Here is a 22,725-nt window from a genome sequence, read left to right as displayed (position 1 = left end):
AAACCGGCAGCATGCTCCTCATCAATATTGCCAAAATTCACATCCTCACGTAAAGCCAAGGGTAATCCAGAAGCTGCTACTAAGCTAGAAGAAGGAGCACGGTGGCGAGTTTGCTTGGTACGGGCCATCTAACAACGAAAGAAACAAAGAAAAGACACATCAATCAATCATTTATCACCAAACTTAAAAGAAAACTTACCATAATGAATAATACGACAAAGGTGAAGGTAAAATGAAACCAGGACGAAAAATATGTAGACACAATAATTGGTCAGAGTTAATAAGTTCAATGGATGTAAAACAAAAACTGTGGTCAGTTTTTAAGACGGGCCGGGCAAGTGTTGTACTCAACGAGGACTCCTTGCTCATTTTCTATTGGTTGGTGACTAGAACACCAAACACTAGTATTTAAACCTCTGTAAATCTTAAGCATGTATTCCTCTCATCCCTTAAGCTGCTTAATAAAGATAAGATAACCTTAAGTTACTTAGTTCTCCTTCTTTTTACATCTTCAACCATTCTGGTACACAACAATATCACAATTATACAATTACACAATTATATCATATTATACAATTATACAATTATACCATCATTCCTCATTATATAAAAATAGGCGTTGAAAGATAAGGTCAGTGATTGAGGGAATGCGCGAGTTTTTCCCTATTTTCGACCTCGGTTTGTGAGTCAAAAGCGTAGGTCTCCTTTCATTCTTTGTAACTTTTAAACTGAGAACTTCCGAAACGAAAGGCTGATCTAGGTTCATTTAGAATATTTCAAACTCAAAAAGTCCAAAAAATTGTCTGACGAATATGTACTTCTCGTGATGTCCCATCACCGATTCCACAATCGGATGAATTCGGAAGGACCTATTCAAAATTTTGTTTACCAATGGTTTAATCTCTTGGGTACAAAGGCGGTTAAAAGAGTGTATGACCAGAAAAATATATTCCTTTAATTGTTTATTTTATGTTACATCTTTTTCATGATCACATTTTGGTTATCACAGTTTGAGGCTTCTCAGAATGCAAAGAATATTTCGTCAACTACTTTCTATTAATATTTCTTAATATTAAAATCTATTATATTTGCATCATTTCAAGATAAGTTCAGAGGCTATAGATCAATCTGCTATTTCAATCGACAGATGGAGTTAACGTCTGTTAACAGTTAGATAATTGTGTTTTCGTTTTCTGGTTAGAGATGTAATGCTTACTGGTAACCGGTTACATAGTTAGAATGAAAGGGAAAGTTATCATGAAACGGTTACTTCGAGTTTAATATCAACCATTAATAAAAATAACCAGTTACTCCTTGGTTACTCCATTCAGAACAATGTCAACAGATTTATCCTGTAAGTTGTAGCTTCCAATTTTTCAGTTTAGGCGCTGAAAATTGTAACCAAGAAATAACCAGTTACTTATACTGTGGTAGATTCATCCACGGTTAATATCTATACAAACTTAGCATTAATCACTACATCTTTAGTTTTGGTTTAGGTTGATTTAATTTTGAATTTTGAGTTGATTGTCATTTGATTTTTTTTACCTTTTCCTGTGGCATACAGTTGGTAAGTTGGCTTTACTAGTAATCTTTCAACTAACAAACTAAACTCCAGTTGAAAAATTGGCTTCGTTTCATGTTTTCCTTTTCATTTCCATTACATAATTCATTTTTGTTTACTTCTTTTTTTAATCTTCATCAAGATCAAAGTTTACCTTTTTCCAACCATGGCTGTATTCAAATTTAATGCCGAGATTACCTGTGAAGGATGTGTCAATGCTATTAAACGTAGTTTGGATCGATCTCTGGGAGATAAATTATTAAATCTAGAGTCTAATGTTCCAGAAAAAAGTGTAACCCTGACAGTTGACGATTCAGTTACTCAACAGCAATGTTTGGATGCATTACAAAAAAGTGGAAAAGAGTGTTCAATAGCCTGAATTTACCTAAATGTTTTTAAATTGTCTTCAATAAAATGATTTAATTTCTAAGAGTCAAATGATGTCTTGATGATGTTAATGTTGATTCAAATGTGAATGTACATGTTGATGTGGATCGATTTTGTGCGCGATTCCATTAATAGTTGCCATTGTGAGCAGGGTGTTGGCTTCTCTCCAATCTCGAGGAGAGAAAGAGTGAGAGAAACGAAGAGGCAAAAAAAAGATCAACATAGGTTGTTTTCAGAATTTTTTGCCCAGAAAATGATCATAATATTCTGACACATTAAAGCTCAATCTTTACCAATCAACATTATCCATGTATAACTACTAATTAATAGGCACATCAATTTTGGATTATTGTTCCCAGTTTACGAATCAATTTGCGTTTTCTTTTATTTTCACCTTTTTCTTTACCTTTTTTGCTTTCTCTTGTGAACATTAACATTAACTGTTAACTCAGAGAATCACAAATCAACTCGGCATTCAATCAAATTTCCCGCAAATCAAAGACCAAAGTGACCATTTCTATTGGAAACAAAAGTAAACTGATTAAACTGTCCACTTGATTAACCCAAATTGATTATGGCTTCAACACAATTGGGTGCTCTTCCCGAAGAGTCAACAATAACAACAACCACAAGTTCAACAAATGAACCCACAACTGAACCGTCAACCAACGATCAACCAATTGTTGTACCTGTTGTAATGAAAGAGATAGAAACAGTTAAATATGGTAAAGTTAAAGTTTACATTCAAGGTAAGTAAAAGTGCTTTTTCCTCATTTATTGATCATTTCATTGTCAACCCAATCACCTTAAACACCAATTTTGATCCCGAAACAATAACAAGGCAAACCCAATAAAACCCAATAAAAAGCCAAATTAAGGATTAATTAGTTTATGGGTTATTGATATAGCAATTAAAGTTGAATCTCTTGTCATTTTGCCAATAATCAGTTGCCAAACAAAACCCAAAGTTGACTTTTGAAAATAAGAGTTTTGTTTGTAACAAAACATGAGAAAAGTCAATTCAATGTTCAACTTTGACCTTATCCTGGTTACTCTTTACCCATCCTCCAAACCTTTCAATTTTCATTGCCTTTTCTCACCTTTTATTATCCAATCCATTCAACTATTTATATCAAATTTGGTTCAAGATGGTAAACAATTTAGTGGTTAACCTTCAGGGTAGCTCATTAGGATGCCTGAAAGATGCTCATGATCCTCTTAATTAACCAACACTCTTTACCTGTTTTTCACAAATTTACTTGTTTTCATTTCAAACATCACACAACATAACAATCATCATTTATCCTTGAATTCATAATTTCACTAATTGTTATTGTAGCTCACCATTTACTCATCCAATTTAATGGCAATATTTTTCACCATTTACATGTTATTGAAGAGTAAAACCAACAATTTAACCAAATTACATAAGATTATGAATTGAAAGCAAACGATAATTCAAGTTTAACCAGATTCGTTGCCAGACATGTTGACTATTTTTAGGTTGTTGTTGTTGATCAAAGCTCAACATATTTAGCTAATTTCATGATTCAATCCAAGGCTATCCAATTGTCTGCATCATTTGACCAACAATTTGAAATAATTTTGTTCCTTCCAATTTCAATATTAACCTGTGGGGAAAAAGTTTGAGACTTTTTGGTTTTTTTCTTATATCTCGTAAGATAATGGCTGAATTTTTTCGAAAATTCAACATGACATAGTTGGATAGTGTGGCTTTGATACCTGAGAAATGCAGAATTCAAAAAACAAAGGTCACTCCACAATCATCGTTCAAACTAGGTAGAGAAAAAAAATGTTCAAAAAATTCTCTTTTATACATGTTAAACTCTCATAGACAGAAACCAATTTTTGAGACTAATTCATATTTTGGATATTTGGTTGAATAACCTATTATTCAAAATTGAATATCTTTCAAACGACTTATCCGAATTTTTTCGATCATACCTCAACTGAAAGGTCTTGAAGAGTTGCATCAGTTGATGTATTTTTTAAGCTACATCGAATGTTGTTCATGGGGTTATTCACGAAACCAGTTTAACATGTATAAAAGAGAATTTTTTGAACATTTTTTTTCTCTACCTAGTTTGAACGATGATTGTGGAGTGACCTTTGTTTTTTGAATTCTGCATTTCTCAGGTATCAAAGCCACACTATCCAACTATGTCATGTTGAATTTTCGAAAAAATTCAGCCATTATCTTACGAGATATAAGAAAAAAACCAAAAAGTCTCAAACTTTTTCCCCACAGGTTAATCAATTGTTGGGTCCATTTATGTGCTAATGGTTTCACTCATTATCTCAACCTTATTGAATTGATTGAAAGATGACAAAAGGAACCTGAAAATATTACATGAAATAGATGAAAGTTATAACCTTATATCTATTGAAGTACATTTTACTTGAAATTGGGTAAAAAAAAGTGAAATGAAAATTCACTAAATTTACTGTTCACTTGAGATGATTTTGCTTTTCATTTCTCATCTTCACTCTCATGGTAAATCATCAGTTTATCCTGGGAATAAAAGGAGTAACTTGAAGCTCTTTTATTTGAACATTTTTAACTCTGATTTTGTTGTTATTTACAAACAAAAATGTTAATAAAAAGCAGAAAAAAAAGGGTAAACTCAATGAACTGAATTTATCTTCCTTTTATTTCCATTCTCATCGTTTCTTCATTCTTAATCATCTTAACAAACATTATTAGTTCAAGTTGAACATTTCCTCAAAATTTCATTTCCATTTCAACTTGTCTGCTCAAGTAATGCACTTGAAATATTCTGGATAACTCGGAATTAACCTTTAAACTTTCCAATCAATCTTTCATTACCTGAACCGTTAATTCATGATTAGCAAATTAGAAACATTAATCTGCTTACTTTTGGTCAATTGATTACAAGCCACTTGACTTCCATTAAGATCAATCAGATTGTCCAGTCCATTGCTTTTGATCAAAATTTTAGCTTTAAATTTACAGATCTTCATCATTAGAGAGCTTTAATTGTTGATTTAATTTCTTGATTTCTTATTGTTTAACCTTTGTTTCAATGCTTCAGCTCAACCCAAATAACCAGATTGAAAGCTGCTTTTTTATGCAAAATATATTAATGGTTTTAATCAAAAGATTAATTAACAGGAAATTGAAAGATTAGGATTGATTTGAGTCAATTTTTTGTCCTTTAATTAACCAGCTTTTGTTGCTCAGTTAATCCATTATCAACGTTAATCTATTGATTTTACTCAAGTTGTCTGCTTTACTCTAAAACAATTTCATTAAAATCTCTTGTTCAACCGTTCAACTTTCCCTCATTTAATTAATTAATCCAAGAGACGAGTTTAACTCTAATTGTAATCAAATAAATCATTTATGGTTAAACTGTTCAAAGAATCATTTCTCAAATGAATTCACTGATAATCATGGAAACATTATCTGAAAGATGAAATGGATTGAGTACAAAAATGTATTCAAAATATCCTTTGAAATGGCAATCAACTCGTTAACTTGTGAACAGCAAAAAACTGTGTTGTCTTTGAACCCAAAAAATTGATATTTTCACTTTTCTCAGTTTATAATGTAAATTGAGATTTAATTTACTTTTAATGAAAACTGTGAACAAAATTAAAATGATTCAAACAACAGCTTGTCTTGAAATTTGGATTCGTTGCAGGTTATCTTTAAATAGCATCTTCTAAGCATCTTTTACCAGTTTCTGGTTCAAGATGGTTCAAGAAAAGTTCAAAGCAAAGAAACGCTTGAAATCGCGAGAATTAAACTGAAAATTGACTTCGAGCTGAACCAGAATCTAAACCAGAAAACAATTTAATATCTAATATGAAAGAAATGATTCTTTAAGAGATTAACCTTAGATTTGAATTTCATTTTGATTAACTCTTCCTACTTCCAAGTCTTGAATCGTAAATGTTTTCTGGTTAATTCACTCTGATTCAAGTTGGTTTGATTGATCAGCTCAACACTGGACAATTTATTGATTGTTAACCTTGCAGAGTCACATTTGATTGATACGACCATTTAATTAATTGAAAGTTGACAATGATCAAGATAAATGATCCTTTTGGTTGAATGCAAATTGAACATGCAAAAGAGTCTCAATTTTTTGATGAAAAGATGAACTAATCAAAACAATATTGATTTGCTGATGAACCCAGTTTGATTTAAATGATTTATTGTTGACATTTGACAATGTAAACAGTGAATAAATTGTCAACTGTTTAATTCAAACAAATGTAAATTAAGGTAAAATGTCTATCCATTTAGAGTTAAATTACAATTGTAACATTAACTGAATTGCGATCAAGTCTCTTCAAAACCAGTTTAATAGCAATTAGAGAAATTAGAGAAAAAAAATTGTCATCAAATTCAATTGTAAAAGTGATGAATTGTCAACAAAATGAGGCAATTTAAACGATTATAATGATTATAAAGTGAATGGTAACTCGATAAAGGTATTAACCAGAATAAATGGACATTTTATTCAACAAAGGCTTCCAAGTTGACCCTTCAATGGATGATCGTAAAAGAAGAGAATCGGACAAAAAGAAGAAAAAATAATTACTATTTTGTAGGAAAAGGATTGATGGACAGTCACTTACATGGTGTCAATAGAGTCACTTCACTAAATGCACATATCTGGTTAAATGTGTTTAGCTGATGAATTGGTTTCCGATTTCATGATACTTTTGTCCAAATACAGTTTCTAACATTACACTTTCATCCAATTCTGGTTGGCTGGTCAAGTTGACTTTTGTTATTTACTATTCAATAACTTTCTTACATTTTATGCATCAATTTATCCATTGCAACCTTAACCAAAAACTGGTGAACCAGTTTTTTTGTTTGTGTTCAAACCAACAGTAACTTGAAGCATTTTTTTCATATTTTCCCTGTTAATACCAATTTTCATCATTCCTTACATGGATTGGTTTCGAGGAGAGAAACTTATCGATTAATAATGAGCTAATGACGAGCAGATACAGTTAACTAATAGTTGACTTATTTCATCTGTAATTCAATATCAACAATTATTTAGCAACAATTCATCTTCAACTATCCAAATTGATTGAGATAAATGGTTAACTAATCACATGAAACTAGAGATGAAATGGAATAATCTTTCCAGTCTAAATTAGATCAAACAATCCAACTAATCATTATTAGCCATCAACATCAAATATTGAAAGGTTTAAAACATTGGCAACAAAAAAGCCTAAAAACCTAAAAAAATGTCAGGCCTAACGAGTAAGCATAGCTTTTAAATCTATGAAGAGACGCGCAATTTTTAACCAATAATTTCATCCAATTTGTTAATTCTGCTGATTTTTGCCTTATATTCAACATCCAAGGTTTAAAGCTGGTTGAGTTGATAACAATTTTTTGGGTGAAACCGGTAAATCTTTTGATTTGGGTTCCATTTGCCCCGTTTTCATCGATTAAAATGGGAATCTTGTCTTCATTGTATTTGACAAAAACTGGTTTTTGGTTTATGGGAATATCAATCCCGGTTGTTTCTATTGAAGAAATTTCATGATTTCTGAGTGAATATTATTCATATTACATGCTAATATGTCAGGATACTTGGTAAAGGTTTGGGTTCAATTTTGATTGATTCAATTTTAATAAATTTAAATGTATTTACAAAAGGTTTTAACAACTCTTTGAACAAGCTTTAACAAACTAAACAACTTAATGATTATATTCAAATTCAGTAGCTTTAAACAATTTATAATCTAACACTTGACACTAATGAAATAATAGCATCATCATTAATAATAAATGAATGTGTAATTTTCATGATTATTCTGTGAACTTCTGCTGATCAAGAATAATGATATTTAACTCAATTAGAAATGTTGATCTACTATTTTTTTGCCTTTTTTCTGGTTCAACATCTACCAATGTTTTAGCCTATTTTTACATGTCAGGTCTGATATCTAATTGCTCTTGTATTATTGTTGATTTGTAGCTTAATTAATCCCAATAAAGTTGATAAACTAATAGTGAAACAGAAACAGTAAATTACATTTTCAATTGTAATGTAAATACAATTGTTAATCAATAGCAAACCAGAATTGACGGACTCTATTTGCTTTGCCTTTTGTTTATCCTTTGCTTCCATTATTGAAAGTGATTTAATTTATTGATTAAAGATGATTGAGCATCATGGAAAGATTATGAATCAATTTGAACTTTTTGCTTTGAACAAAACATGTAAACGCTAATTTACATGAAAATCTTGAGCTTATTGTTTCTGGTTGTAACAAGCAAGTGATGATTGATAGTTGGCATGTTTGTTATTAATTATGGTTGACTATTTAAAAAGGAATCATCATAAATCAAAATGATTATGTTTAAACTCGCCATTAATTTTTGGTTTCAATTTTTGCTTTTTTGTGTGTTTCAGGTGATCTTCAAGAAAAGGAGAAAAAAGCTGTTTTCCTGACGGTTCATGATATTGGAAGTAATCATTCGTAAGTTTTAAATTGACTTCAATTTAATCGCATAATTGATCACATTATTCAAACATAACAGTTCAATCCGTGATTTCGTTGAGAAACCCTGTATGTCTGAGATTAAGGCTCGATCCATTTTTATTCATCTTGATATTCCTGGGCAAGAGGATGGTGCTGATGATTTACCAGATGATTTTACTTTTCCTAGCATTCAACAAATGGGTGAGTTGAACACAATCCAAGTAAACACCTAATCAAACAATTAATTGTAAATATTTGTCCCAGTCGAGACAAAAAGCAAATTTACAAAGCAATCCTTTGAAGCTACTTTTCTGGTTTCTAGTTCTGTCTAATTTTTCCACCAAAAATGTCTTTTTTCTGGTTTCCTCATCAGGAGAAGAGCTGATTCCTACAGTTCTTGATCACTTAAAGGTTGGACTGATTGTGGGCATCGGTGAAGGTGCTGGAGCCAATGTTTTGGTCCGCTTTGCTTTAGCCAATCCAACCCGAACTTTAGGTAAGCATAAAACCATTTGACAAAAGTGTGGATAATCTGGAAAAGAATAAGAATGAACATTAGGAATTTTCATGAAATAATCCATCTTTGAAACCACGAAAAATCGATGAACTTGAAAAACTCTTGAAGCTTCAAAAAGGCAAGAAACTGGTAAAACCTCAGGAATTTGAGAATTTCAAAAACTTTTTATATCCTCAGTTCTTTTTCAACTGCAATCACTACAAGACTCTGGAGCTTTGTTAATACCAGAATTTAGTCAGATCTAAGTTCAGAAATTGTGATAATTAAAAACTGAAGACTGAAAATCTTGATCCTTTCAGTAATTTCCTGCGAGTTTGAAGCTGCCTTTAATTTAACTTTGATCATTAGCATGTTGATGTTCATCTTTAATGGTAAATTTATTAATCTTCTTAATTTTATCACCATTAACTCATCAAACATTGACCAAGGATAATGACATTGAAAAACTCGTTAACATGTTTTAAATTGAAAAAGCTAGTTTCTCTGAATTTTGTTGATAAATCGATAGTATTATAGTATTAGCTAATGTACTCATTGTTAGCATGTAATTGATAGCATTTCATCATCTTCACTTCAATGATCAATCCAACCAATTTGATTACTTACTTTTCAGTTACAGACCAGTTCTATTACCATCTAATTTCAATAACTATTATTATGGTTCATTAATCTTATTAACCAGTTTATCTCACCTCTTCACTCATCATGGTAGCTTCTGAGATAATGATGAAGTAGATGTAGCATTCAATGTACACAGAATAACCTTTGCAAGAAAGATTAAGCACTTTGAATAAATGATTTGGGTCCAAGTTGTATTCACTTTGAAAAATAACGACTGAAATTATTTAAGTGGGTTAAAAATGGGATTAAAATTAATGTTTTCACTAACAATTGTAAATTGGATTTAAAATTTTCGGTTAAAACAAAGAAAACTCCATCTGCCGTTAATTAGATTCAAAGAGTAAAGAAGATTAAATTCAAATTTCAAAGTCGAACACAGATTAACCAAAAAGCAACGCCATCTTGCTGATTTAACCCCTAAACTTACCCCTTTAATTTTTATAAATTAATCAAGTTTTTACCTAAAATATTGTTAATTATAAAGTGATTTGAAAACAGGATGATCGAGGCATACAGGAGCATTGAAGGTATTATTGATCGAGACGTTAATAAAAAAGGTAAAACCAAATAGAAAGAAAAAACCATTTGTAGAATTTGAAAATTGCGCTCTTAAATCGCGCCCTTTAAACTCGCGCCTCCCTCAACTGCAACTCGATCTCTTAATTCTCGACATTTCTTTCTTCATTTCACAACTTGCTTTCATTCATAGTCCCACACTTCATTCATGATTTGTTAAATTATTCATCTAGTTTGTAATTTAAATTAAGTGACCTCTCATAGACTTGAGTATTTACAACCAAAGATCTACTTGTGTTAATTTAAATTGTGCTTCATTCTCGAATTAAGTATTTTCGAAATATTTCCAGTCATATTAACCTGATATTTTGCGAGCAATCGATTAGATTATCAATTTTGTGTCTTTTGAAATCTCTCTCACCAGTCCACTCTAACCATGTGTACACCAGCAGGAAAAGGAGGAAAACACCCTAGAATCTGTGAATCAGTTAAAAATATAATAATTGATTTGTATTACGAGCAAGACAAAGGCCCTAAGTTTATCAGTGATACGTTGAAAATCAGTCAATCATCAGTCGCCAAAATTATTCAACAGTATAAAAAAGATAATAATCTACCGGCAGGTCCTCGACCTAGATATTGGGTCTACGTTGGCGACAAAAATTAAGATGGCCGCTCGATCCTCGATATTATCTTATTTCTGGATTGTATGAGTGGTCTCATAACATAAAATAAAGATGGTTACATTTGTACTTTCTGCCATTATGACCTTTGGTTCATACCATTTCTAATATCTTCTGACCAAATGTTTTCAAGATCTCTTTTTTCCTAATTTTCTCTTTTTGCCCAATTTTTTCAAATTTCATTCCGATTTTTTGTACAACTTCTAATCAAGATTTCCAATTCCTACTTATGTTCCTTCTGCCATTGTGCCTTCTGGGACCTTTGGTACATTCCAGCTCACATATCTTCTGACAAACATGTTTTCAAGATTTATTTATTTCATAATTTTCTCTTTGCTAAATTTTTGTGTTAAATTTCTTCCGATTCTTGTATAAATATCCATAGCTTTAATTTAATGTTAACTAATGGATAAATTACAATAAAGTTTCTGACAATTCTAAACGTAGTTCGTTCCTTAATATTGACTCGCAACCTTTGTGTAATTTCATCGATCGAGATATAACTTGTTGATATTTAATTAACCATGAAAATGGATCAAAATAGTTGAAGGAATATTTAGCGATTTTCATTACTCCAATCAATACTAATAGTTCACTGAATGTTAATGATATCAATCAATATTATCATTTCAATGACTGTTAATGTTTTGACCCGAAAAAAAAATTCACTTTTCAGTTCATTTATCCATTGAAACTGAAAGTTAAAATTCCAAAAATGCTTTTCAAAAGCCTAACACATTTGACGAGTAAATTTTGAATAATGTGAGCTTTCCTTTTCAATTTAGCCCAAGTTTTTAGATGAAAATTTAATGATTAATTGCATTTATTGGTTTATCGGTTAAATAAACTGTTTCGACTGATTGATTCAGAAGCTTTTTTCATATTGAAAAGCAAATATTGTACATCCATTGATAATGAAAACATTGTGAAAATTGTCAAACTTGTGATGCCACTTTACTAATGCCATGAGATACCAAATTGATCCAAAATTGTTATCCTTCACAATTTATTAATATGATAACTTTTACTTCAATTTATTCTCTTGTCTAATTTTTTATGTGCTCAACATTTTCCTCAGCCATATCGTATTCCAGATTTAACCTTCTGTTATTTTTCACCCAGAATGCATCTTCAGTTATCCCTTCAACTTGATCCTTCCTCTTAATCATTTTCATCTTTTATTCCTCTTTTTTTGCCTCTCAGTGTGATTTTTTTAACCCAGACTGTGTTAGACTAATGCATTGCTTTTGGTCACTGATGGTTCTATTGAAAAATGAGTTGAAAGCGCAATCTAATGAAGATGATGATGAAAATGATAAACTAGATTGATTCAAGTAATTTGAACAACAAGTGTCACTCCATTGGTACAAGAAAACAAGAAAACAGCAAATTGTGTGTAAAGACTGGAAACAGTTTCACTTTCAGAGGATAAATCATTTGGGAATGAAGAATGAAGATTAATTATCACTCTTGTCGCTATTCTGTTGTTTCATTATCAACCTCTCATCATGGTTATGGACTGAATGGAAGTACATGTCTCTGAAAATGAACATTTAGCTTGGAGAAAAAAAGAAAAGAAGAAATTATTGAAAGATTTTCCACAAACAAAAATTTAAACCTTTAATGTTGTCAAAGCTCATTGTTTAACACATACGAGGAGTGAAAATTAATTTTTAATAACAACTTTAGTTTCTCATGATAGCTATTAAATATTAACTCGCTTGGAATTGATTCAATCAAATTTATGTTTGAAAATTATTGCACCAAGTTAATTATCAATCAAAAATGAGTTTACTTTAACAAGATTGTCTAGATGGCATCAATCAAGTGACAAAAATGTTTACTAATCAACTTTTGTTTTGTACCTTTGGAAATTGTTTCAAAATTTCAGGCAAAATCCCAAAATCCCTGAACAGTAAAGCATGAACCTTCTGAACAGTTAAGGACAATTTTTTTATTCCTTAATGATGAAAGTCAATTTTCTTACAATTCAACCAACTCTATGGATAATGACACTTGTCAGTTGATGAAAACATTACCTCGCTCATTTCAATCATCTTGATACCTCATTGAGTCTTCGTAATGAGAAAACATTTCTTGATTATCTTAATGAATTAATATTAAGTTGATGTTCATTTAACTAATGGATGTTTCCCTTCATCATCAGGAATTATGCTTATTCACTTGGTTACGGCTGGAGTTGGAATGTTGGAAAAACTGAAAGATTCATTTTTTACTGGTAAACGACGTCCCAGTGAAGCTTTTCAGCAACCTGATCAGGTTATTGCTTTACACAAATTTGGTGGAACCGGGAATTCATCGGGTTCAGTGGAAGATAATCTTCTATCTGATACTAAATCACGAGTTGCCAATATAAATCGTAAGTAACATTTAATCAAAAATTACAAATTTGCCAAGCTCAACATTCATTTGCACATTGAATGCACCAGGTTGGTTTGAAGACTGTCTTTAAATCAGAAACCATCATTTTTATTGTATTATTAAAATTGTTATTACAGTACAAAGTCATTTATTAATGTGTTGTTTACCAGTAACAATGGTATTACAATATTTCCCCTGAAATACAAATCTTGCTATTACTTTTATTCAGTTTAATCATAAAGATTTATTTATTTATACATTTCTGAATGAGAAACAATTTATTATAGCCAAGCTGGCTCTTCATTTGCTAATCATTGCTATCAAATATCATTCAATTGGATTGATTGATAAATTTACAATTTAATTCCTGGCAATTTACCAACCCAATATTCATTAATCTTATCCATTTCAGTGAACCATCATGATCAGTGAATGTCATTATTAATATCTTCATTTACTTTTCAAGGAACCAAAAAAAATGAACCTTTAAAATACTTTTACAGAAAATGAAATTGATTTGAAATTTGATATTAAAATAACCTTTTTCAACTATTAATATGCGACAAAAACAATGCCAGTTGAAATTAATATCATCTTAGTTCAAATTGAATTTAAATTCAATTCCATTTTCTTATTCATTTTTTTCAACATTAATACTTGAGTGAATCAATATTAAACTATGACAGATTGTATTTTATAACTATTATTATGGATATTATTTTGGAGAGAACAGGGAGAATCCTTGGAAAATCTTGAATATCTTGAATCTTTTTCGTTATTTTTCTCATCCATTCTTTAAACTTTTCATGGTGTATCTTTTTTTCAGTTGAATTGTCAGTTTTCCTCCAGATATCATTGAATTTCATTCATTGTTGGCTAATTTCCTTATCATTCCAGCGGCTCTTTGCATTGAAGAAAAAATCTAGTACAATAAGACAGATTAGGATACATTAGAAACAAGAAGTGGGCTAAAAGTATTGAATTGAATGGACTATTTGGACTAAAATGGACATATGATTGTAAAAATGTCAAAATCATATTGTAAGTCAATAAATCTAACAGAAGATTAATTGACTCGAGATAGGAATCATCTTATTTTGGTACAATAAATAAAATAAAAATCATCTTGACATGGGTTTACTCCATTTTTTTCACAAACTTGACACACACTGGAAAAGATACAACAACAATAACAAATGAAACTGAGTTAAGCTTTTTTCTTGATACTTTAACATTTTTGATGTAAGGTAATGCTAATACTATTACTGGTAGTGATATCAATGGTAATACCTTGAGAAACTCAATTTGAACAAGTTAGATTAAAATGTACGTTTAGTTTGTTTGTTTAGCTGAACCTAATTGTAACATTATTATTATTAATTTTCGTCATAATCGACAATAACATCAAATAATAGCTATCTGACAAGCAAATAAAGGTTGAGCAAAAATAGATTGAATCTCATGATTTAGCTTCTTTCTTCCTGGCTGGACAGAAACTAACATTTGGAGTAATTGTATTTTTATATTATATTTAAACTAATCACGAAGCAAAGTTTATCAACAGAGGAACCCACAACCTCTGAAAAAACTATTAAGTAAAAAAAGACTCATTTCTATTGATTATCTTTCGTTTGGCATTGTTGCTGTTCATCTTTACTGTTCACTTGTCGAGTTTCTCATCACTTGAAATTTAACTCACAATCTTGGCTCAGTAGTGATTCAATATTTTTTTCACTTTTCTTTTTCTCTTTGTTCCAATTTTCCTTTCAATCCTTTCTCTGCAATTGATCAGCTTTTCTTGGCCTGTCCAGTATCACATATGGAAACGAAATGTATCCTTTTGTTTGGCTCATTAGTCACAATTTTTCCACATTCATCTGCAATCCTTTCATGACTGTTTCCCACCATAATGATATAATTTTCACAATAGAAAATATCGGAAAACAAAAAGGTGATAAAAGAATGTTGAAGAAAAGAATTGGGTCAACAGTCTTTTAGTTGCAATGTTTCTTTCCTTTTTCTGACACTTCTTTTTCCCATGTAATTGTATTTTCAAAGTACAACTGTAAATTGACGTTTCCAATGTTTACTTGCTTCAGGGTAAAATTGATTTTCTGTATTCCAGTCATAACAAATATTGCCTTTTGCCATAATAGTTCAACTGTTAAAGAAAAGAGTACAAAAAATGACAATTTCTCTGATATTATCATTACAAACAGAATTGAAAGAAAAATTAGAAGCGTTTCATTTTGTAAATACTTACTGCTCATGATGAATTTCATTATCATTATCATTAATATAACTTTCAAGTTTCTTTAATTGCATAGTTTATCTTCTTCTTTGTTCCTAGTCTCCTGCATCTTATACATCAATCCAGTGAAGTTATTTTCTAAGTTCTGTTAGCAAAAAAATATTTAGAACCATGTTGATGGTTGTTCATCAGACTTTTTTGCTTCTCCTTTGAATTATCCTTTTCTTTTGCTTGACTCTTTAATGACTTTGCATATTTTTTTTGTTCAGCCTGCTTCACCATAATGTGCATGAAGATGCTCATGGTAGTCTTGGTGAACGAAATGATGATAATGGTTAGAAAAGATGGAAAAGAAAAGCACTTTTCACTTATTTCCCTTTTTTCGTCTTATGTTTCTTATGTGGATGTATAGATGCACATTAAACGCCATTGTACTATTTGGAGTAATGATAATCAAGTTCATAAGATCCATTCCAGAGATGGGAAAATCCAAATTGAATCTGATAATTGAAGAAAATTACGAAAATTAGTAGAGTTTTAATTTTGAAATTGTATTGATAAAAGTGGTTTGCATTTGACGCTATTAATTTCTTGGAAATTTCAGATTAAATTGATTAAATTGAATTAATTTTTAACACTGAGTTTTCCCTTGAAATTATTTAACGTTTACTCACAATTGTTTAGTCAGACTTAACCACAATTGAGTGTGCAAGTATATTTACCCTTGAAGCTTTTTCATTTGCTTTTCTTTGCTTATTTCAATCTTGTTTACTTTTTCTGGTCTTCTTATTTTGATCTTGTGTTTGATGAAATTAACTTGAATCAAATTTGATTTCTGCAAACTTGTCACTTGGTATTTGCAGCGTATACTTATTCTTGAGTCCAAATTGACCTTTTCACCAAATGCATTGAACGAACTTTGATCTTAAGCAAATAATAGTTACTTTATATTGCAACAAATCAGCAATACCTAAATCACATTTTTGCCTCGTGAATTGCAATGCTTTGAAAACCTTCGAAATCCTTTTTATCCTTTGATCCATAATTGTATTTTGTTTATCCTCTTCCCTCCAACCTTTCAACAAATTATCATTTGACTTGTTGGGTGTGGTTAGGAAACCAGGAAATTATGAGAATAATAATGCATATCAGGTTAACAATTGAGTCTATTTTACTTCATTTTTGCTCAGTTTTCAATCTTCACTTCTCTGGGTTCGTTTCTTCCAATTATCTCTTTTTGGTTTCTCTCATTAAAAATTTGAGGTAAGCAATGATAGGCGTTGTTCAAATAGCATTTTGTTTCAACTCTTTTTTCTGATTATTGTCCAATTCAATCATTATTATTGGATTCTTCAAGTCTCCATGGCGTTACGTTCATTATCGACAGCATTCCTTTTCAAACCAATCAATTAGATTTCATTTAATGAAGGTACCATTCAATTATCTTGTTTCGAGCCTTGAATCAAGTTAGGACAGCAAATTTTGGTGAGGAAAGGAAAAAAGTACAGATGTTATTAACAGTTATCTCAATAGTAATAAACAGAAGCAAAAAATGATGTTATTACTCACTTAATTCAATATTATTTAGTCAACCGTATTTATTTTAGTTTATATCGAGAGTTGGAGACAAATTCAGTAAAACGGAAGTCACAAAATTGAGAATGATAAATGGATTGAGAATTGTTAGATTCAGTTCTTTTATATCTGATGGATTCTTTTGATTCTTCCTTTGTGTTTTCAGGCCTTCTTGATTCATTTACTTTAATAAATGTATTTATAGATTTTCAGAGTCTTTGATCGTTCAATGGTTTACCTTTATAACAACATGCTGGAAGGTATCTTTTTTTACTCTAATTCATTGATTATTTCAAGGTTGACCTTTCTTTTATCCCATGGTATAACTGTTCGTTAATTCAAACCAAGAGTAAATAGCAAATTATATGGCAAATTGAAACCTTTATAGTTTTCTTCGTAATTTCGTTCCAACCAGAGACGATGTTTGCAAATGATTTATTTCAATCTTGCTATGCTACGTCAGTGGTGCATACAATTCAGTTTCCAACCATGCTTAACACATTTTCACCGTTATTATCCAATGATGTTTCATCTTTTGTCTTTACTCTTTCCTTCTTGGCCTTCAAAATTCAACCTGAAAAACAATAGATTAACATGAGATTAGTAATGCTATTAGATTAGTTACCTTTTATTTTCTTAAATAAACACAGTCTCTGATTTACTTTGGAAATTATACTAATTACACCTTCAAGTTATTATAATATTCAGTCTGGGTAAAGCAAAGACTATCAATTGTAAGGTATAAGGGTAATGTTAATGTATCAAGTTGTTACCTTTTTCCATCAACAATTTTGCCTTAAATACATTAACATTTTGATTACTCTGATAATGACCTGGAGTAAATTAAACTTACCTAATTTTAGGCTCTTATTAACCAGTCAACGTACCAAAATAGATGGCAATGGATGTTTGAAGATAACATGCATTTCATTTAGAGATCAGAAGATTTTTCCTGGGACACCCTTTACAATAATGTTGAGTTGAATGTTTTATCAAGAAAGAAAGAGAAACACAAATAGAAAGCAAGAAAAATCCGTGTTCTTTTTTTGGACTTGGGTATAAAAATGAGGTAACTAACGAAGATTGATTATTACTAGAGACACATTTAGTTCATTTAAGTTATCATTTAAATAATTAATTTATTATAAAAGCATTAGAGGAACAATATTTTTGATCAAAACAAAAGCTGTGAAAAAAGCAGCATTGTTAAGTTGCTGTTTGTCTATTGCCTTTAACCCGCTAATTTTGCTAATGGAAGACAAAAAGTTGCTACTCATTACCCAATGAGCAATGAGTCAACCAAGTCATTTGAGACTTTTTTGCTAAACATTGACATCGCCATTTTTCATTTTAACTGGTAACACTTTTCTTCATGTCAACCGTTTTTCAACTTACTTTAATAAACGGATTATGTTAATCACTTAGTCCAATTATCCCGGGTCTCTACAAATAATCAACGGTCATATGTTTATGTTTAAATTATCTTTTGTTTCTCTTTTTCTACTCTTCTTAAGTCTCTTTTTTTAATACCAACCAAAGAGTAATGGTTATACTCTTTGTTGATAGCTCAGTAGGTAAATAAAACTGCGCTTTTCATCAAAACCCGAGTCATGTTTAAAGTTAATCATTGTTTAGTATGGATTTCCAATAAAGTGTTGTCACATCAAGTGATGATAAAAACATTGATTTTCGCTATGTGTTCACCAAAAGTTATTAAACAACTCTCATCGTAATGTCTATTTTGTTACCATAATCATTTATACCAAGGATTCCAACACTTGATCACATTTTGTTGAGCAGCTTCACCCTCAATCAAACTTTCATCATTCCTGTTAATTCTCTTGTTATTGGAGTAATGATTGTTCAGACTTTAAATGATTATTCAGTTATTGCGGAGTTGTGATTTTTTTGCTATCTATTGTCTTGATTCAATTGCTGTTTTATGTCTTTTGGCTGGTTTAACTCTTAATCTCTACCATCATTGGGATTTTGTCTATTCGAGCTGCATCCATGTTAACCGTCACATGATCGTCTATTTACTCTGAATTCATATTATGGATGGACAGTAAAGATCTTCATGTAGTTTTCCAGACAATTGGTGACCAGATTTTCTTTGTTCTAATACAATTGAAGGGAAATATAAATTATATCTGGTTAACTTGGTTTATTGGTTGAATCTCATACAATATTGGTTGCTTAAATTATGTTAAAATCTGCTTTCTGATGAAACAGCAACAATTTCAAATGCAAGCTGATTCAGAAATTATTTAGTTACCTCAATTGTATCCTTTGCAACTGAATATGTGTTCAAAGCAACTTTCTTGAGCAGTGACCATAATTTCATTCAGTTCAACTACAGTTTTATAGATCACAAGAGAAATATCACATTCATTTCCAATGGCACGTCTCAACTTTGACCATGTCACATTTCCATATCATCAAGTTTATGAATTTCCAGACTTTCTCCATTGACCTGCTGATTTAACTGAGGTCTCATGGGCTGTCACAATAAGTGATGAAAATTTAATCAACAACTGTGCCATTGGAGTAATAAATAACCAGTTGAAATAATGATTTCCATGATTACTCGGAAATCCTCACTAACTAACTTGGGTTTATCGGTAAAAATCAAATCAACTTTAATCTTGTACAATAGCTAATAACATCATTCCAGCAGTTTCAGCCGATTTTTTATACTTCTTTAATAATTGTGTTATTAGTTTTACAAGGAAATGGTGGTTTCTTATCAGAATAAAAACAATATTAATGAAGTTAATAAATGAATTTATAAAGTTATATAGCAATATATAACATTATAAAAGTTAATGATCGCATAAATGATCTAGCAAGTTTCACCCTCGAAATTGAACACAATCTGGATTGCATGAACATCTATTGAATTTCAATATTATTTGCTATGAATATTGTTTTTATTTGCTAAAAGCCTTTCTTTTTTAATGATTACGTTTATAAAAATTGAAACTATAAACAATATTGCTTCATTGAATGAATAATTGAAAATGAATAGCTGAGCAATTAATCGATAACCTATTCAAACCTGTAAATATTAATTTCATTTCTTCTCTCTATTTCAGCTAAAAATTTACGCAAATACGTTGAAGCCTACATGAATAGGAAAGATATTACAGATAAACTATCTGGCATGAATAATATGGACATTCTTTTAGTAGCTGGTGGTAAATCACCTTACATGCAAGGAGTAATAACTATCTATGGTAAAATGGATAAATCAAAAACGTCTCTTCTTAAAATTGATGGAGTTGTCGATGTAATGCAAGAAGCTTCTGATAAATTGGCCAAGAGTTTACTTCTTTTCGTTAAAGTTAGTCTTAATTTTCAAATTTAAACTTTTAATTTAATTTTACCATTTGCTTGCCCTGTCTAATTCAATTTAATTTTATTCATCAGGGTCTTGGTTTTCTAACCTCATTAACTTTACCTGGAGTTGAGCGACAACGAACAATGAGTGGAGAGAGTCAAGAAGGAGGTAATTCAAGCAACTACAATGAAATCGATGAAAACAGAAAGCCTTCAATTCCGAATCTTTTTTTTTCTGGGATGACCGGAACAGACTTTTTCCATTACCTTAACATTAACACTTGAATCCAATTAATAATTTTATAATTATTACGCTTGATTGTTGGTCAAGTAAAACATTAGTAATTACTTTTAATGCTAATTTTCTAATGAGCAAAATCCATACATTTTGATAATCAAACATTCAAATGTTGAACTGGTAAACCAATTTGCAGAAGGCGGTGCAAGAAGTCTGTTTCACTCATCAATAGATGAGAAAAAACAAAAGGCAAACTCGAGTCTTATCGAATCAGTTTTAATTGTTTCATAAATTAACGAACTTTTTTTGTTCATTTAGCAGCACCACTTAGTAGAGCAGCTCTTGGAGCAATCGGAAGACGTCGAACTCTTTCAATGGAAGAATATGATTTACCCAGACCCAGACGTTTGAGCTTAACTACTGCAGGAATCAGCGCTTCTCCAGCCAAATAAATTGAAAGCTCGGATAACCATTAAAGCAAACTTGAAAATAGTCATTTGATTCATAAGCCGCTATTCATTCAAATGAAATTTCACCCAACAACGACGATGGATGCGATGTAAAAATAGATGGTAGAGAAAATGAAAATGAAAATTGACGAGAAACAAAAAAAGGTCCGAAAATGTCAACTATGTTTTGAAATTTGGTATGACACACTCATACACATATATACATATACATATACAAATATATATACATCTCTATCTTGTTGTCTTCTTTTGCTGTTGATAATGGTAATGATTATGATGATCAAGTCAAAGATGGAAACAACATGAATCACGGAAGGATATTATTATTGCCATATTACTATGGATAAGGTTAAATTGACTTGATCCAGTTCTTTTTCTTCTCTCTATTGTTATTCCTTCATTCCTCCATTTTACACAAAAGATGGACATGAATGAAACAAACGACAGTTTATGTACCTTAATTCATTGTCCCATCATCTGTCTTTTTGTTTGAAAGAGACAAAGGATTTGGTCCCACTGTCATTATACAGCGATGAGATTCTGACAATTCAGATTTCATGTTATCTCTGTTTTTTTTTTGTGTTTCGTTTCCTGACTTGGATCATCCTAGTTTCCTTGGTCATTCTTGTTCTTGTAATATATTTGGCGATAGTGGGATGAAAAAGATGATGATGATGATGTTTCATAAGCAAAAGAAACAATTTTTTCATGCTCACAAATCACATCAAATTAATGTTATATTGACCTCAGACTCCAACTGTCAATAATTTAAATAACATTACATATAATAATAATGATCATTTGGGAAACGAAACATTGAAGATGTCATTTCTTTTAACTTGTTAACTAAAAGAGAAATAAACAAATATAGTAATTAGTTTAATTTTGATCTTATAATCATCAATATTCTCATTATACAAAAAACCTATTATTATACATATTAAACAATTAAGAGTATATTAAATTACAAAAAACTGTACCTTTATTAGCTTAATTTTCACACAATTAATTGTAGATTTTGTGAAAAAATTGAAATCGAGTTAAATCACAATATTTAGCTAACCATTGGTTAGATATAGAAGTAAATCAAAAACACTTTTAATTCTGTATTTCAAATGAAAGTCAATTAATAATTTTTATTCATTACACACTAGAATCTCAAAAAATGTATTTCCAGCTTGATTGTATTGAGATTTGCCTGACAAAACATCGTCTTTAACACATCAATTTAGCTCAATAAATTGTTTGAGATGGAATTATTAGACTTTTTGAAGTTACTTTGGTATCGCTTCGTGACATTACAGGGAACTTTGTATATGAATTCAGCCTGTGAGTTGAGGCTGCTTTTGTAGCAAAATTTTGAATCGAAGTAGCTGATTTTCCAGGCTCAGGCCACAGGATTTCACTTTTTAGTTTGTGTGCTTTTTGTATCCAAAAGCAATAAGCACCTAATCCAAGTGATCCGATCAAACCAAGCGGTATCAGTGGGAGAACATAATAAATCTTTGATTTTTTAGCTTTCGCTACCAATAGCATGGAAAATTCATGGCTTCCAATCGAAAGGATCGCCGTCCAAGCATACGATCCAGTTAAACTAATGTTGTTATAAATACATGTTATAAGGTTTTCAGTAGACTTGAATTGAATTTGGGTGCATCCAAAGTAGAGGTTAGCT

General features: G+C 30.7%; 1 protein-coding gene and 2 long non-coding RNA genes across 5 annotated transcripts; 1 reads left to right on the top strand and 2 right to left on the bottom strand.

Moving 5' to 3' along the window:
* Positions 1 to 1,482: 1,482 nt before the first annotated feature.
* LOC107363153 (uncharacterized protein ZK1073.1) lies at positions 1,483 to 21,933 on the top strand. 2 transcript variants are annotated; one of them, XM_015930335.3, is made up of 9 exons: positions 1,483 to 1,570; positions 1,707 to 2,700; positions 8,389 to 8,455; positions 8,517 to 8,659; positions 8,832 to 8,954; positions 12,963 to 13,175; positions 20,099 to 20,346; positions 20,433 to 20,511; positions 20,902 to 21,933. In XM_015930335.3, the coding sequence occupies exons 2-9, from the start codon at positions 2,526 to 2,528 to the stop codon at positions 21,030 to 21,032; spliced, it is 1,179 nt and encodes a 392-aa protein (XP_015785821.1). In that variant the 5' UTR covers positions 1,483 to 1,570; positions 1,707 to 2,525; the 3' UTR covers positions 21,033 to 21,933. The 2 variants fall into 2 exon arrangements, with proteins under 2 accessions (XP_015785821.1, XP_015785820.1); XM_015930334.3 differs by having other exon boundaries at positions 20,899 to 21,933.
* Positions 8,461 to 9,928, bottom strand: LOC112538916 (uncharacterized). Its single transcript, XR_003082343.2, has 2 exons — positions 9,582 to 9,928; positions 8,461 to 8,990 (listed from the first exon to the last, which is right to left on the bottom strand). It is a non-coding gene; the product is annotated as an uncharacterized LOC112538916 (long non-coding RNA).
* LOC107363156 (uncharacterized) lies at positions 13,264 to 18,375 on the bottom strand. Of its 2 annotated transcripts, none has more exons than XR_003082342.2 (6): positions 17,857 to 18,375; positions 16,998 to 17,577; positions 16,151 to 16,884; positions 15,441 to 15,928; positions 14,877 to 15,338; positions 13,264 to 14,099 (listed from the first exon to the last, which is right to left on the bottom strand). It is a non-coding gene; the product is annotated as an uncharacterized LOC107363156 (long non-coding RNA). The 2 variants fall into 2 exon arrangements; XR_001568819.3 differs by having other exon boundaries at positions 16,103 to 16,884; positions 17,857 to 18,242.
* Positions 21,934 to 22,725: the final 792 nt, after the last annotated feature.

This window comes from Tetranychus urticae, chromosome 3 (genome assembly GCF_039701765.1).
Source record: "Tetranychus urticae isolate SD_2017Ah chromosome 3, NJAU_TeUrti_SD_1.0, whole genome shotgun sequence".
Lineage (NCBI taxonomy): Eukaryota > Metazoa > Arthropoda > Arachnida > Trombidiformes > Tetranychidae > Tetranychus > Tetranychus urticae.
This window is presented reverse-complemented; position numbering and strand designations above follow the sequence as displayed.